Here is a 16,819-nt window from a genome sequence, read left to right as displayed (position 1 = left end):
TTTATGGACCATTAGCAATATGCCACCTTGTCGAATTTTATTTTTTTGAGCACGATAAACTAGTGTGAGTTTTGAAAAAGAAGCTTTAACTTTGAATTCAGAATACAAAGTTTTTCAGATTCGTCACCAGAAGACTATCCGTATTCTTCATCGTTCTATTAGAGGTTTTACGGTAAATACAATACAATACAAAAATTTGAATTTCGGAAAATTCAAAAATCCCAAAAATGCCAAAAAATAGAAAAATTCAGGAATTCAGAAAAAAATTTTGGTCTGAAATATTTTGTAATTCTAGCCTTTGAATTATTGAATCAGACAAGCTAACAAACCCAAAATTTATTCACTTCCCTGGAGAAAATATATGGGTTATTAGAAGGGCCGGCCCTTCTATTGTTCCAAGCTCCTTTCGGAGGGCCCTTTTATTAGAGGGGCCCTTCTAATACAGGCTTTACGATTCAGGGATTGTTAAAAAAATAGTTCATTCCAAAAAAACCAAAAACTCAAAACTTTGGAAATTGAAATCTGAAAATCGAAAAAAACCGGAAATCAAAATGTTAGGAATCCGAAAATTAAAAAAAAAGGCGAAAACAGGGCTGGGCGAGCAATCGGATTCGTGGAAAACGAAATGCAAAACACACGCAATTCGAGAAAAAAAGTGGTCGGAGCCATCGCACACACAAAGTATAGTGGACGGCGGAACCCGGGAAGTGTCGGCCGCTGCGAAGAGCGACTAGCCGGCGGCGCGTAGTTGAAAAATAAATCAAACTTCAAATTCCCGCCAGTTTCGTGTCGATACCCGTCGGCGAAATTGCGTGCGCCTTTCATCTCGAATGGCACAACAAGCGCAGAAAATTTGCAAAACGTGAAGGTTTTTCTCCCGTCCTTACCCACCCCTGGGCGAAAATCAGAAAAATTCAAACAAAACTCAATAAACTTTATTGAAATTTTTCAATAAAAAGTTGGCGTTTTGAAGTAGATGATTGATATTTGGATGGTTCCATTTATGAAGCAGGGGCTCCTGGAGCCGGAGCCGGAGCAGCTGGAGCACTTGGAGCAGCTGGTTGAGATGCTGATGGTTTTGCTCCAGAAGGATCCGGAAGGAAGCTCACCGGAATGCGTCGGACACCTGGAACAGGAAAATGAATGATATTCTGAACAAATTCTGAATTTCGACGTTCTGGAAAAATCGGAAAATTCAATAATTCGAAAATTCAATAATTCAAAAATCATTTTGAAAATCATTAATTAAAATTTTTGAAAGAAAAAATCCGAAATCCTAAAATTCGAAAACTTCCCAAATGTTCAAAATTTTTAAAAATCGAAAAATTCTAAATTCGAAAATCCTGAATTTCAGATATTCGAAAATTATAAAATTCCAAAAACTAAGTGAAATAAAAGCATCAGGAATCAGTGAAAAATGTACTGAAATTGATTTTCAAAATAAATATTTTTTCACTGACACGTTTTTTTTTTGCATTTCGTGCTATTTGTTGAAAACTATAGGCTCACCCTCTGCATCCTTCAATCCATTTTTCCAAAGGGGCGGAGCCAATCGGGCACTCGGAAAAGCAGTTTTATGATAGAATGCAAAATAGTGACGTTTTTCCATTTTCTGCTTCTGATCCGTATTAGCATTCCAAATGGTAATTGTCATTAAACCATTTGGGTTCACAAAAGCAACTGGTGGTTGAACTCTGAAGATGTCAGCTGATGTACAACGGACTTTGAATGTTATGCGATTCGATGTTGGATTATGGAGACGAAGGCTCACATATGTTGGACGACCGATCGGAGCGAATGGGAACTCAACCTGAGATAATTAGAGTTAATTAATTGGTTGACTCCAATTATTTCGGTTCCAGTAAGAGATGATAAATAATTGCTAACTCATAAAATGTTCAAAACTTTCACAGGAATCGAGATATTCTAAATTTCAGAATTTCAGAATTTCTAGATTTCTGAATTTTAGAATTTTCGAGTTTCAGAAATTCGGGTTTTTTGAGAATTTCAAAATTGTAATTTTTGGGATTTTCGGAAGAATTTTTGAATTTTCGAAATTTCGAATTCCATAAAAACTGGTTTTTTAAAATTGGATTCCTTGAAAATTGAATTAATTTTGGACCTAGTTTTATGGCTCTACTTTGAGCTCAGTTATCACACTTCATGTGAAAGATATCAAAAGTTGTCAACTGACAAAACGTTTATCAGGAAATCAATAATATTTTATCAGTTGACAACATTTTTATAGCTTTCACAGGAACCGAGATAATTAAGCTCAAAGGGTTACGGTACCTTATTCGCATTAAGCGACAATTTGAATGCCGGCTCATCGGGCTTATTGGCCATTGTTGCATCCGTACTGGCGCCAGCATCTTCAAATGGAACGGGTTGCTGAAATTTTGGAAATTTCTAAAATTTCGGAACAAAAGTTTTTGAAAAATCACCTTGGGAGGAGCCATTTTTCAAAATATAGAGAACGCTTTCGGTACAACTTGGATAATTCTCGAATAGTGAAACTTTTTTCGGCCGGTGTTGACTGTATATCGTGGATAAGATGAGCTAGTTTTTTTTAAAGTAAGGTTTACAGAGTTCACGCATTTTTGAAAATGTGTCATTGGAGCGCACTTGACCCAGAAGACCAAATTTTTCTAGTGGAGCATGTTTGAATACTGTAATAACTTTATTATAAGGCTTAAATTATTGGGGTTTTTGAGTTTTGTGTTAGAGCGCATTTGCTGACCCAAAAATATAAAAACTAAAAAATCTTTATTATCAAAAAAAGTTATTAAAAGTTCAACATTTCGTCTGTTTCGAGTTGGGCCCTTCATCCGGATCCTCGCTGTGGGGTTTGTGGATTTTCAGGAGTGGACGGAGCCTCTGGATTCGAGGCGGCTTGATCAAAATGAACCGAATCCAATGGAGCAGGCGATGTTGGAATGTCTGCTGGAGCAGGTACAGGTTCCTGGGGTGAAAACTGTTGAGTTACTGTAGGAGGGGGCGGGGCTTTTGGGGCTGGAGGAGCTGGTGGAGCTGGAGTCAGCGAAGCTGGAGCGGTACCCGACTGAGTAACTGGTACAGGTGGTGGTGGGTGGGTTCCCTGGAATTTAAAAAAAATAGAAGTTTCTAGAAGTTTTAAAAAACTTACCTTAATAGCAGTTGCCATAGGATCTTCGCTTGACTTTGAACTCTTCGCTGATTGCTCAGATTTAGTTCTTTTTGTCTTCTTATCCTTCTTGTTCTTCTTTTTCTTCTTCTTATCCTTCTTCGCCTTCGTTCCAGTGCGTGTAGTGCCTCCAGTAGTTCCCGTAGTCCCCCATCCACTAGTTCCACTGGTCCCACCACTAGACGTCGTCCCATAACCAGATTCCATTGATCCCCTGAATCCTGGATCCATCGACATCTGATTCCTTTCTTCTCGTTCTTTTTGTTTCTTTCGATACATGAAAAATATAAAGGCACATGCAGAAATGGAAACACAGATCGCTATGAAACCAGCGACGATAACGATAGCACCAACAGTAACATCCAATTCAGTTGTTGTTGGTGGACGTGTTGGTGGAGGAGGCGGTGGTGGAGGCGGAGGAGTCTTCCCGGGTGCAGCTGTTGGGGGAGGAGTCGGTGGAGGTGGAGGCGGAGGTGGTGGAAGAGGTGGTGGTTGCGGGATGAGAGCTTGAGTGATCGTGGTTGCTAGTGTCAGCAACGGAGGTATTATTCCCAGCCACTGAAATTATTTTATTGGGGAGGTATTCGGCAAATTAAGAGTTTCAGCTTTAAATTTGTGTTTGCACTTTTGAGCTCAACTATCTCGGTTCCTATAAAAGATATCAAAATTTTGTCAATTAATAAAATGCTTGTCATTGAATCATCAACTTTTTTGTAGTTTACAAATTTTTAATATTGTTTCCAGGAACCGAGATAAATTGATTGAAATGGGAACGTTAGGAGATCATTGTCTTAGTGGTCTGTAAAACCAATAACTTTTTGAACCAATTTTATCCCACTTCTAGTTAAAAAATATCAAAAAGTTGTCAACTAATAAAATAATTTTAATGAAATGATAAATATTTTTTCAGTTAACAACTTTTTGACATCTTTTACAGTAGCTGAGATAATTGAGTAAGTATAGGTGGGACGCTCTTTTAGATCATTTGGGAAGTCACCAAGTTTCCCGACTTAAAGGGAGAGGAACATGAAAGGTTTTGGAGGTTTTTTAGAGTATGCAATCTGACAGGACGGTGTAGAGTAATCAGTTTTCCACATGTGACTATCATTTCGCTTTCATACTGTACCTTTCGATGAAAAATACAAAAAACAATTTTTACTGTCTAGTTTTTGATTACTCTGAAAATCATGGATAGTGTGAAACAGGCCTAGACTAAAAACTTTACATTTACAGAAATTTTGGAAAGTTCCTAGTTTTTCAGCTATTTGCCAATTTTCGAGGGACTTTTATTTTGGTCCGTTTTTGTATTGAAAACGAGAAAAAAACGAGTGTCTTTCAGAAATCGCGGATAGCTGAAAAGCTAGGGATTTTCAAAAAAATTCTGTGAATTAAAAGTTTTTGATTTAGGTCTGTTTTACACCCTTCAAAATTTTCAAATTGATCTGAAACTTGACAACCGAGCTTCAGGCTGTTGAAAATCCAGAAATCAATCGAAAAATACGTTTTTGTATATCTAACTGAAAGGTACTGTATATGTTTTCCCGCCAGACTCCAAAATCCAGACACTTTAAAGGTGGGGGGACATGAAAAAATAATGTTCTCGAAATTCCGTTCAAAGATGCCTCTCGAGGAGTTGAACTTGTGAAGGCGATGATTGAGGGTGCGGCGCCGCTACCGACTGAGCCACGCGGGCAAAGAGAAAGCGGATGCCCGATTGCATACATAAAGGCGAGGACGACAGCTGTACGCAGAGTGACATTAAGTGTTGTACACCGTGACGGTAGAATGCATACTCTAGCTACAAAAAAACTACGAAAAATCTCGTTTAACCGTTCAACTGTCTCTAACCGTTCAACTGTCTCTAGTAACCGTTCAACTGTCTCTAGGAGAATTTTGTTATGCTGGAATATTCCCGAAAAATCCAACAAGCTTTTTTGGATGACCTCTACTCTTTTTCCCAAAACCTTCTCTAGTTCCCAGTAACCTAGGTGTCATGTCACTCCAAATTGAAATGGAGAGATCCACGAATAGCCAGTGTCTCTGTATTTATTCTGGAAAATTCGAAGTCGTCGTCTTCTCAATCTTCTGGAGCATCATGTCGGGACAATCGGGTGTTACTGCATGGATGGTAAATGAAATTGGGGAAAATATCTAGATTTTGAAAAGGAATTTGGAAATTCAGGAATTCTGGAACAATCGAAATCTCGGAAATTGGGAAATTCAAAAAGGTAGCAACTCAGTTATTCAGAAATTCAGAAATTCTGAAATTCCGAAAATTCAAAAATTCAAAAATTCAAAAATTCAAAAATTCAAAAATTCAAAAATTCAAAAATTCAAAAATTCAAAAATTCAAAAATTTAAAAGTTCAAAAATTCAAAAATTCGAAAATTCGAAAATTCAAAAATTCAGAAATTCAAATTGTAAATTTTACAGCCCGCAATAACCGCTGGAATCAACATGATCGGCAACGTTGTGGGAAGTATTTGGGGAGCTAAACCAGTCCCACCACCAGTCGCAGCACCACTACCACCACCTCCACCGCCTCAGATCGAATATCGGCCAGTTCCAGGAGCACCACCAGAAACTATATACATAACTCAAGCACCACTACCACCACCAACAGCTGCTCCAGAAACTCTAAGCTATCTTGGAATCATCGCTTTGGTCATTATGGTCCTTTTCGTTCTGGCTTGTTGTGCTTCTGGAATTGGATTCTTCTTCTGGCAAAGTCAAAAAGCGGAGAAGTAGAAAAGAGATAATGAATCAATGTCAAGAATTGATGATAGTTACATGGAGAGTGGGCGGAGACGTCGTGGAAGTCGTTCGGGTTACAGTACTAGTGGAACAAGTAGAACTGGAAGGACTGGAAGAAGCACTTATGGTAGAAGTAGCTCGTATGGTGGAAAGAGTTCGTATGGAAGATCCAGAGGACGTTAATGGAACGTTTAGATTATTGAGCTTTACTTGTTAAAACAACTTGTTTTTTTTCGGTAATAAATACCACTTATTTTGGTTGTTAATGTTTGAAAAAAAAAGAAATAACGCTAAATATTTTTTTTCTGAAAAAGTGTATACGGTTGGTATCTCGAAACGGAAAGCCTAAATAGCACATATTCGGTGGAGACGCAGACAGGATTTTGAAAATTTTCTCTGCGTCTCAACTCTTTTTTTCAGAAAACGATCATACATCCCATGGGTTCTTGAACTATATTTTCATATTCAGATTCTAAGTCTCGAAATCAAAAAATTTAGAAACTTAAAAAAATATTCGAAAAATTGAAAATTCAAAAAAGTTCCAGAAGCTTTGAAATTGCGAAAAATTGAAATTCTGAAAACTGGAAATTCCAAATGTCTGAGTTTTCTGGAGTTTCTCATTCTCAGAAATTACAGAACTTTCAGATTTCAAAAAATTTGAGAAATCTAGAAAAAATTCGAAATTTCAGGATTCCAGGAAAACTTTAAATTTCATGAAGCTCACCATTTTCAACAACAAACTTCATTTGTTTATGATAAGAATTATAAGGAAGATATACAGTTTAAAATTAGGAAATCAATCAATAAAGATGTTACAATAAAGATGATGAGCTACACTGTAACTTAAGAAATACAGTACCAGTCGAAAATATACAAAATGTATTTTCAGTTGATTTGTAAGGCTTCCATTCGATCGGGAAATTTAGCCGACCAACAGACCACTGACCGAGTTGACCGATTGGTCGGCGTGCCGACCGTTTTATGTGCAGTTGCGCGTCAAAGTGTTTGCGCACGCAGCATTGTATTTTACGACAAACTGTTCACTAAATGCCTCGTTTGTCGTAAAATACAATTTTGCGTTCGCAAAAATTCGCAATTTGATTTCAAAAATTAATCCTTCAACAGAAAGAAAAAGATTGGGAAAAAATAACATGAAAAAACTGAAAATCTGAATAATGCACCGTTTTTGGGAATGAAAACATTTGATGGTAGAATTTTCGAATTTTAGAAAAAAAAATCTCAAAAATGTCAAAAAGTTTTGCATCTCCATTTTTTAAAGGCTTCCATTCGGTCGGGAAATTTAGCTGACCGACCGACAGCCGATCGGTCGGCACGCCGACTGTTTTCGTGCATTTGCGCGTCAACGTGTTTGCATACGCAGCATTGTATTTATGGATGGATTTGAGACTCTAGACATCACTTTTCCCCTCAAAATTTCCCTCTTCTAGGTCATTCCACGTCGATCCAAGCCAAAAATTCCACGCCAATATTAGCACGCCAAATAAAAAACAGCAAATTTTGAACAAAAAAAATAATTTTCCCTTAAATCTACAGTAATCCGACTGCTTCAAATCATATCAGGGGTCTCAATTTTAAACTTTATGGGTTGATTTTAATATCAGCAAATTTCTCGTAAAATTCTGAACAAATCCTACCTATTTTCATTAAGAATGGTTTGACAGATTTTTTGAACAATTTCAAGAATCTTCAAAAATGACAAAATTCAGTTGACTTTTTAGAAAATCTATCAGGGCTTTTATTTTTGGTCCAAATCAGACGTTTTTCAGATCATTTGATTTGTTTTCAAATTCTCTACAATTTCTACCTATTTTGAAAAAAAAATTTAGACCCAGAATTTTTTAATGCCAAAAAATCTGATTTTCCCCTGTATCGAGAAAAGCGCCAAAAAATCAGAAAAAAATCAGAAAAACTCGATTTCCAATATTTTTCGCCGTGAGTCACTCAAAGCCTCGTTTGTCGTAAAATAAAGTGCTTCGTACGCCAGTATAGGCATTTTGATGCGCAAAGTCACGAAATCGGTCGGCTGACCGATCGGTCAGCTCGGTCGGCCGTCGGTCGGCATCTTCGACCGACCGAAATGAAAGCCTTACTCGGCTGTCAAGTTTCGATCACTTTGAAATTTTTAAAGGGTCTAAAAAAGACCCAGATTGAAAACTTTGCATTCACAGAAGTTTTTAAAATTTCTTTTTTTTTCCATAATTCTCAAAGACACCTATTTATCTCACGTTTCCAGTCCAGAAACGGGCCAAAAGGGATTTTCAAAAAATTCCGTGAATGTAAAGTTTACAATCTAGGTCTATTTCACACACCTGCAAAATTCTCAAAATGATCATAATTTTTTTGCCAACAGTCTCCCGAAAATGGTCAAAATCAATAGAAAAACAACCAGACGTTTCCGTCTGTTGATCCCTTTCGCCACGTAGAGGCTCAGTACATGAAAGGGAATAATGGTTTTTCACCGGGGGGAAAACACCAACCAAAAACCCCTGATGGGCTCCTAGGCCCATTACCGTTGAGAAAATTTCCATTAGTAATTCTTCAGTGGCAGAAGTCTCTATACCAACACTACTCATTGATGTTTCTTTTTTTTTTGAATCTTTGATTGGATCGATTTTGAAAGGGGGACGTTCGGCGAAAAACACCTAGCCATGAACCACCAAACATGGCGACCCTGAGGGCCTTTTATAACTTTGTTCGCATTTTCACCAATCGAAAGACAAGAAACTACCGATGAGCAGCGTGCAAAGAGCTTCTTACCAGTGAAAAAGTGCCAGTGGGAATTATCCAACGATTAATAAAGTTGAGAGAGTGTAACTTCACAAGGAAACTGCTTTTTCTCAATATGTGGAATTTTTGAAACGTGGGCAGAAGTAGGGGGCGTGACCTAATATTGATTGATTTATTCATTTATTTCGTAACGTGATAATTGAAAAAAAAAACTAATACATTTTTGAAGAGCCTGAAAATCAAATACAATTTGAGGTCACATTTTGGAAAGCGACGTGGTTAAATGCATCGAATGTTTTCCCAAAAAAATTCCTTTTCACGTTTTTCAATTTCTAAAAGTCCTCTCTCCTGTCCTAATTACAGTAACCCCCATCCACCCAAGCCACAGTAACCCAAACCTGACAATATAAATTTGTAGGCTTCTTGTGGCTATAAAAGAAGCAATATGTTCAGAGAGAAGACCATAAATTCTTTTTTTAAAAAGAAGTTTTTGCCTCAAAAAAGGAATCAAGAGAAATCATATGGTTGCGATTGGGGTAAGTGGTTAAGGATGAGCAATCCAGAAGGCTTGGGATTCTAGATTCTAGGATTCTAGGAGAGCGAAATTTTCAAATGTCTAAAATTAAAAATAAGAATTTCAGACTTATAAAATTTTTTTTGAAATTTCGAATTTTCGAAATTTTGAATTTTCGAATTTCTGAATTCCTGATTCAAAACCATTAACAAATTTAATCCTTTATGTTCCAGCCAATAATCTCGGGGATCTTCAATGGAATCGGAGGACTTCTAGGATCAGGAGTCGGTCAACCCCCTCCACTACCACCACCACTCCCACCTCCACCTCCACCAGCACCTCCACAGATTATCCATCCCCCAAATAAACCTAATGAAATCATCTACATCACTCAAGCACCGTATCCACCTGCAACTAGAGCACCGGAGACTCTTACCACTTATGGAACGTTGGAATCGTTTTTTGTTTGGTCATTTTGATGTGTTGTGTTGCTGCTGGAATTGGATTCTATTGTTGGCAGACTCAGAAGTCGGAAGCGGAGAAAAGAGCAAATGAAGCAGCGAGAGATCGGGATATGGAGATGGGTGGAGGCGGAAGAAGGGGAAGACGAGGTGGAGGATATACTTCTGAAACTACTGGAACTACTGGAAGGACCAAGACCAAGAGACACAAAAGAAGATGAGCAATCTATTTTTCTTTCTTTGTTGAATAAAAATTCCGGCGGACCCGTCATCTCACGAGTTTTGAAATTTTCAAAAAACACACTTTTTTCGAGTTTTTCGATCTTTTTTGATCAGACAGACAAACAATCCGAAATACGAAAAAAAAATGGAAAAAATTATATTGAGAGCTTAAAATTTGGCTCAAAAATACAGAATTTTTGACACCGAGCCTTGAAAATTTCCTCAGGCCCGACCCGGCCCGGCCCGGAATTTTAAAAGTATGCTTATTTTCATACCTGAAAAGTTCATTTTCGCAATTTGTCCAGGAGTCGAGATAAGATCCTTTGAAATTTCAAACATTAACTATACTTTTTCTCTAATACCAAACCAGCAAGCAATCTGAAATCTGGGCATTACAAAATTAGAAGTTTCATAATTTAAATCCAAAAAAAACCAAGTTTCTAGCTAGTCTGGAAGTTGAGATATGGGCGGTCGAAGTTTTTGAGAAACGCAGACAACAAGAGCACTCTTGTTGTCTGCGTCTCTTCTAACTTGAAAAGCGCGTATCTCGGTTCCCAGGCTAGCTAGAAACTTGATCTTTTCACCAATCAATTTAGAAATTCCTAAGAATCCTGGTAACTTAAAAAATTTTGCATCCATTAATCTACCCTCCACTAGCAACAAACTTACCCTTCATTTTTTGCAAGTGTTTTGCATCCATAATAATTTTTTTTTCGGAATTTTTGCACCCCTTTTTTGCATCCTTTTTTCTTCACTAATATGTTCAGAGAATGCATACCTCATGTTTTGTTATCCGACTACGAGTGTCCGGAAATCTTCACCTCATCGATCGCGACGACGTCATCAAAGGGACAGCTACATTCGGCGCCGAAGGTCTACTATCAGCCAAGGCCTTCTCGACTGACACAGTGCTCAAATCTGAGCAATCGGAGCTACGAACTACCCGAGATTATTCCAGAGGAAGTGCACGAGACAAAAATACCCAGGTATTGAAATTTGGGATTTTTTTTGAAATTTTTAATTTTTGGAATGTTTCGAAGAATGTTAGATTGCATGACCATCACCAATTTTTTTTGCACTTTTAAATATAAAAAATAAAACTTCGCAATAGAGCGCATTTTCTGATTCTGAAAATTTTTCGAATCTTGAAATCCGAGTTCTTTTAGTCCCGTCTCTTTCGAACCACAATCATCGGAATCCGAAGAAGAGCCGATGGCAGTGTACGTGGAGGAAGAGAAGCGGATACCTCAAAACGATATTGATTTGGGCGCGTTTGAGTTGGTGGATTCTGGTGAGTCGGTTTCCTTAAAAAAGTCGATTATTTTAAAGACAAAAATCAGGTTTCTAGCTTATCTAGGGGCTGAAGTACCCGAATTTTTAGATTTTATGATTTCTAGCGCTAATATCTCCTGAACTATGAAAGCTAGCTCAATTTTTGTAAATTGTAAACTGTAGGAAATTTCAAAAACTATATTTTTATAGTTTGTCATTTTTTGATACCTTCAGTGGTTTTTGAGATACAGCGCTTTGAAGTTTGGTGAGAGACGCAGGTGGTTATAGTGTATGTTTGTCTGCGTCCCTAACCACTGAAACTTTAAGTGGGCGTATCTTAGCTTGGACTCGGTTTGGAAATTTTTGGAATTTTCAAGAGATAAAATTTTGAATGAAATTCTTGGAGTTACTGTAGCAAATTCGAGAAAAAAACCAATTAGTTTTATATAAGTTTTTTTTTAAATGTTTAAAATACCAGAAGAGCTATCATAGCAAATATACAATTTGAAAAATGGAGCTCTCGAAAAGTTAAACACTTCTGCAGTTTTCAAAATTTTGACAGCTTTTATTGCTGAGGTATGCCGTTCTGAAATATTAACTCTCGTATAGAAGCTCAATTATCTCCATTCCTATAAGAGATAATAAAAATGTGTTAACTGATAAAATGTTTCTGATATTATGATAAACATTCTATCAATTGACCACTTTTTGATACCTCTCATAGAAATTGAGAAAATTGAGCTTAAACTCTCATTTTCTTCTAATTTCCAGGTCTCACTCCCGAAGCCCTTCTCTCCAAGGACGAACCCGTGATATTCCACCAAAGCATGCCAGTCCACTCCGTCCATCACGACACGGTACAAACCGAAGCAGCCCTTGCAAACCTGATGGCAGCCCCATCGAGTATGCTAACCAACGCGATTCCACCAATCATGGTCGAAGACAACTACTGTTTCGTGGTGGATGGAGAACGCGTTCGAATGGGTGACATACTTGGAGACGATCAATGGTGGAGGCATACATCTCGACCGACCAAGTATTTCTATTCGGATGATTTGAAACAGTTTCATCGAGTGAACTGTATAACAGCGAAGGGAAAAGTGATAACGGCAAAACTGGCGACACAGATGCCTCATCAACCATCAACGTCTATGTCGGCATCGGCGTCACATCAACAGTCGTTATCAGCGTCGACACATGCTCAAGTACATCCTCAGCATCATAGTATGTCCAATACGCCGAGGTGAGTATTATTTAAAATTCTTCAGGTTGTGGATTCTAGACCACAATTGAAAACAGCCATTTTAAAGGGGAAAATCAGGCTTCTAGCTAATCTATGAGCTGATATATCCGGGTTTTTAGGATTTCATGATTTCTAGCGCTTATATCCTCTAAACCATTAGAGCTATCAAAAACTTGCTAACTGCTAAAATGTAGGAAATTTGAAAAACTATAATTTTGTAGTTGTTCTTTTTCTGATATCTCTAAAGGCTATTGAGATATAGCGCTGTAAAAAATTGCGAGGCTAGAGACCCAGACAATGAGACACTCTAACTGTCTGCGTCTCTTCTCTGGGATCTAGATAACCTGTAGAGATGGTGGTCAGAGGGTCTGCGTCTCAGACGATAGCGTTTAAAACATGCTAGGTAAGAGACGCAGATAGTTAGAGTCGCTGGTGTTCTGTTTCTCTAACCTCTGAAACTATGAATCACTATATCTCGGCTTCTAGAAAAGCTAGAGAGATGAAACTTGGACAGAAATGTTCAGAATTTTATGGAAATTTCATTTTCGGAAACATTAGTACCCTGTCTACCGAATATCACTGTGCCCAGTAGGTCGCTTCGCGTTTTTTTCTTTCTGATAGTGAGAATAGGCGAAAGGTGAAATTTTGATCTTTGTGATATATAATGACCAGCAAGAAGGGTCTTTCTATGAATAACAAATTTTTTCAGATCTTCGATCTCTGGTGGAACCCATCAAACAGCCCACACGACTCCATCTCGGACATCACATCACGATGCGAACAAAGTGCCACTGAACAACGTCTACAAAGTGATTCGATTCTATTCATTTTGGAAGACGTGCACGTCATTTCATCGGATAGTCACAATGATTGATAAGGTGGTTGATGAGCCGTCGACGTCATCTGGAGGCACCACTTTTAAGAAGAGATTATTTGTACAGTATCTTTGGAGAAATGCAAAGGCAGTTGAGAAGGCGAGAGTTCAGAAGGAGTTTGATCCGAGGAGGCAGCGATTGCTCAGATTTGTGACGGATCCGGCTGCGCGGAAAAGGTTCCAGAAGATGTGATGACTTCTCTCTGGATGGTTTTCTCTATCTCTCTCAAAGTGTGATTCTCTTTTCTTCTTTTTTTTCGTGTCTTGTAGAGGGGGTGTTAATGAGAACTGTTTTGGAAATTTTTTAAGGGTTCAGGATTTTTCTTTTTAGGAATTTCAAAATGAGATATTTTGAATTTTCAGTTTTTTTCTTGAAATTTTCTGGAAGATCCATAGTTGCTGTTGCTTTTCCTAAAGTTTCGAATTTCTGAAAAAGTTTTCAAAAGTCTGAATTTTTGATTTTCCTGAAATTTCGAACTTCGGATTTTCGGGTTTCTAAGAATTTCAATGATTTTATGATATTTTTGAAAAATAGAATTTCAGAAAATTTCAATTAAAATAGAAATTTGGGATTTTTCTTCGGGAATTTCTGAATTTCTGAATTTCTGAATTTCTGAATTTCTGAATTTCTGAATTTCTGATTTTCTGAATTTCTGAATTTCTGAATTTCTGATTTTCTGAATTTCTGAATTTCTGAATTTCTGAATTTCTGATTTTCTGAATTTCTGAATTTCTGATTTTCTGAATTTCTGAATTTCTGAATTTCTGAATTTCTGAATTTCTGATTTTCTGAATTTCTGAATTTCTGATTTTCTGAATTTCTGAATTTCTGAAAATTCTCAAGTTTTAGTTAAAATAGAAAACTTAGAATTCTCAATTTTTTTCTGAAAAAAAGATTTCCCTAAAAATTTCCAAAACAATTCCTTCAAAAATGCTCTTCTCAATTCCCTATGTCCATATAAAAATCTGTCCTTATCGTCTCTCAAAAACGTGCCATCCATTTTTTGTCCATTTTTATGTACTTCTTCTCCTGTTTTTTGCCCCTCCAACAATCTCTAATTTTCCAATTGTTTACGGGTTTTTCAAAAATTCCTCGAATCCCAAAAATATATTGATGATCTTTGGCTGAAAAACATCTTCCTGTCGCTTTTCTTTTCTGTGTTATCTCTTCCTTTTTTGCTTCTCTAGAGTTTTCTAGGCCATGGCCTAGAAATCCCAAAAAAAAATCAAAAATCGTCTTTCTACTATGCACATTTTCTCCGAATTGTCCTTCTCCTTTCGCTTATCATTCTTTTTTCGAGAAAATTTTTTTTTTTCTTCTCACTTCTACGCCTGAAAATAAATCTATTTTGAGTTTCAAAAAAATGGCTACAGTAACCCAAAAAGTTTGATGTGCAGGTTTGTGGAGGACGATCTGTTTGCGGTGATCATTGATGAGAATGGAAATGAGAGCGAGTCGGAGGAAGAGCTATCGGATAGTGAAGAGAATCAGAATAATAAGGATCCGCAGAATTTGTTGAGAAAGTTGAAAATGGAAGTGACAACGCATCCGGGGAAAGGTAAATTCTAAAATTCAGAAATTCTGAAACTCTGGAATCCCACCAAAATTCGAATTTCCAGGTGGTCAAGAAGTTCCAGTCTACAGTAATGATGATGAGCATCCATTGGATGGTCCTCACACAATTCTTCATGCGGTTCAGTGTCCCAAAAAATTCATTGCAACGGTACGTGACTTGTGGTACCCATGGTATTTATGGTACTCATGGTACCGTGGTACATATGATGCTCATGACATCTTTGGTACTAATTCTATCATCTTTAGTACTTATGGGTTCCATGATAGCTATTAATTCTATGGTGCTCATTGGCACTCATGGTACCCATAGTACTAATGTTATCCATATATTCCATGATAGTTATGACTACCATGGCAGTTATGGTACGCTTTTGTACTTAGGGTTCTATGGTATCTATGGTTTCTATGGTACTCATAGTACTAGTGTCAGGGCTCTGGTGTCATGGTAGCAGTACCCATAGTGCTTTTGGTGCTTTCATTACCTATAGGTTCTATGGCACCCATGGTACTCTTGCATCCATAGTACTCGTGGTACTATGGTAGACATGATACCATTCGACAATTCCAGGTCGCCCCGACAGAAGTGGCTGATACTGCTTGTTTCGTTTGCGATTCGAATCTAGTCTCCATGCAAATGATTGAAGAAGACGCCGATCACATCCATTGGAAACAGACAATGTCAACGACCCATTATTACGCCACGGACAACTGGAAAGACGATTTCTATCGAGTGACGCCATTAATGTGTCGAGGAGTACTGCGAGGAGCTTATAAAGTTGGCAAAGATCGGAGTGGAAAGATTCAGAGGGTTGATATTATTAGGGTGAGTTGAAAATTGTTCCTATGGGGACGTTGGATACCATAGTTTTTGTTATGGTCATGAATGTGGTGCCCATAGTGCTCATGGTAACCGGCGATTCAATGTCTGGATGGTTTCTTAGTTTGAGAGTTCATGTGTACCTATGGTACTCATGGTATTCATGACAGATCCCCATATTTTGGTACCATAGCCACCATTCGTTGTTTTGTGCTTTATGTTCATAGCTGTACTGCCCGTGGTTCATATGGTACCAATGATGTTTATGGTACCCATGCCCCCATGGTACCATTATTTTCCCCGTGGCACCATTATTTTCCCCATGGTACCATCTTTTTTCAGGTCTATCGTGTGACCCGTCACTTCAGTTGCTGGAAAAGCGTCCCTGTCTTCCATCGTGTGATTTCACTTGTCGAAGCGGCACTCCCCTATAAACAAATGACTTCAAAGCAGAAACAATTGCTGAAAGCCAACGGAAACAAGTTAATCAATCGTCTATTCATTCAATATTATTGGAGATTCCAACAAAGCGTAAGCGACTGATAGCATGGATACCATTTTTTCATGAATACCATAGCTTGTTACCATTAAAACTGTATTTTTAACCATGGAAACCATATCTTGGTGCCATCAATACTATAATTTGGTACCGTGGATGCCATATATTGTTACCAAGAAACCAAAAAAAAATCGCCTGGTTTTGTTGGCTATGGGAAACAGGTCAACAAAAATGGTACGCATGCTACCAAGTTATCATGGAAAATATATTTTGGTACCATGGTACCATGGAAACCATACTTAGATATCATGATAACGTAACTTGACGCCATGGTTGCCACACCTTGGTACCATGGTACCATGAATACCATAACCTAACACCAATTTTTCCAGTTCCTCAACCGCGAGCAGGTTCTCAGTGAGTACGCAGAGTCTTCAAAACGAACCCGCGCCAAGAAATCGTGGATTCGAGTTGTGAAGAATGTAGCGAGATTGAGAGCTGCGACGAGTATCCTTGCAGCTGCACATAAGAATCATACATTGTGAAGAAAATCGATAATCGACAGTTTTTGAAAAAATATGTACTTGTTATTATTCCCGATTTTTAAAGGTTTTTTTTTTCTATCGAACAAAAGTAATAAAGAAAATATGTAGTCCTAGAATTGATGGGAGATCGA

The 16,819-nt window shown here is 37.7% G+C and overlaps 4 protein-coding genes across 4 annotated transcripts; 2 read left to right on the top strand and 2 right to left on the bottom strand.

The window, feature by feature from the left end:
- Positions 1–1,001: 1,001 nt before the first annotated feature.
- CBG03696 lies at positions 1,002–2,459 on the bottom strand (the record flags this gene model as incomplete). The annotated part of the gene is made up of 4 exons (XM_002629923.1): positions 1,002–1,126; positions 1,510–1,810; positions 2,293–2,391; positions 2,445–2,459. 4 exons carry the CDS (start codon positions 2,457–2,459, stop codon positions 1,002–1,004), a joined length of 540 nt encoding a protein of 179 aa, XP_002629969.1.
- Positions 2,460–2,824: 365 nt separating this feature from the next.
- CBG03695 lies at positions 2,825–4,271 on the bottom strand (the record flags this gene model as incomplete). The annotated part of the gene is made up of 3 exons (XM_002629922.1): positions 2,825–3,097; positions 3,146–3,721; positions 4,230–4,271. 3 exons carry the CDS (start codon positions 4,269–4,271, stop codon positions 2,825–2,827), a joined length of 891 nt encoding a protein of 296 aa, XP_002629968.1.
- A 903-nt stretch (positions 4,272–5,174) lies between these two features.
- CBG03694 lies at positions 5,175–9,861 on the top strand (the record flags this gene model as incomplete). Its single annotated transcript, XM_002629921.1, has 7 exons — positions 5,175–5,291; positions 5,597–5,907; positions 5,960–6,095; positions 6,615–6,755; positions 6,807–6,971; positions 9,413–9,643; positions 9,700–9,861. The coding sequence occupies 7 exons, from the start codon at positions 5,175–5,177 to the stop codon at positions 9,859–9,861; spliced, it is 1,263 nt and encodes a 420-aa protein (XP_002629967.1).
- Positions 9,862–10,621: 760 nt separating this feature from the next.
- Positions 10,622–16,688, top strand: CBG03693 (the record flags this gene model as incomplete). The annotated part of the gene is made up of 9 exons (XM_002629920.1): positions 10,622–10,848; positions 11,029–11,153; positions 11,906–12,377; positions 13,087–13,440; positions 14,650–14,810; positions 14,872–14,975; positions 15,396–15,650; positions 15,987–16,175; positions 16,536–16,688. 9 exons carry the CDS (start codon positions 10,622–10,624, stop codon positions 16,686–16,688), a joined length of 2,040 nt encoding a protein of 679 aa, XP_002629966.1.
- Between the last annotated feature and the right edge of the window lie 131 nt (positions 16,689–16,819).

The sequence above is a fragment of the Caenorhabditis briggsae genome, assembly GCF_000004555.2.
Source record: "Caenorhabditis briggsae complete genome, chrII, whole genome shotgun sequence".
In the NCBI taxonomy this organism is placed as follows: domain Eukaryota; kingdom Metazoa; phylum Nematoda; class Chromadorea; order Rhabditida; family Rhabditidae; genus Caenorhabditis; species Caenorhabditis briggsae.
Note: the sequence above shows the minus strand (reverse complement) of the source record. Positions and strands in the feature narration are given on the sequence as shown.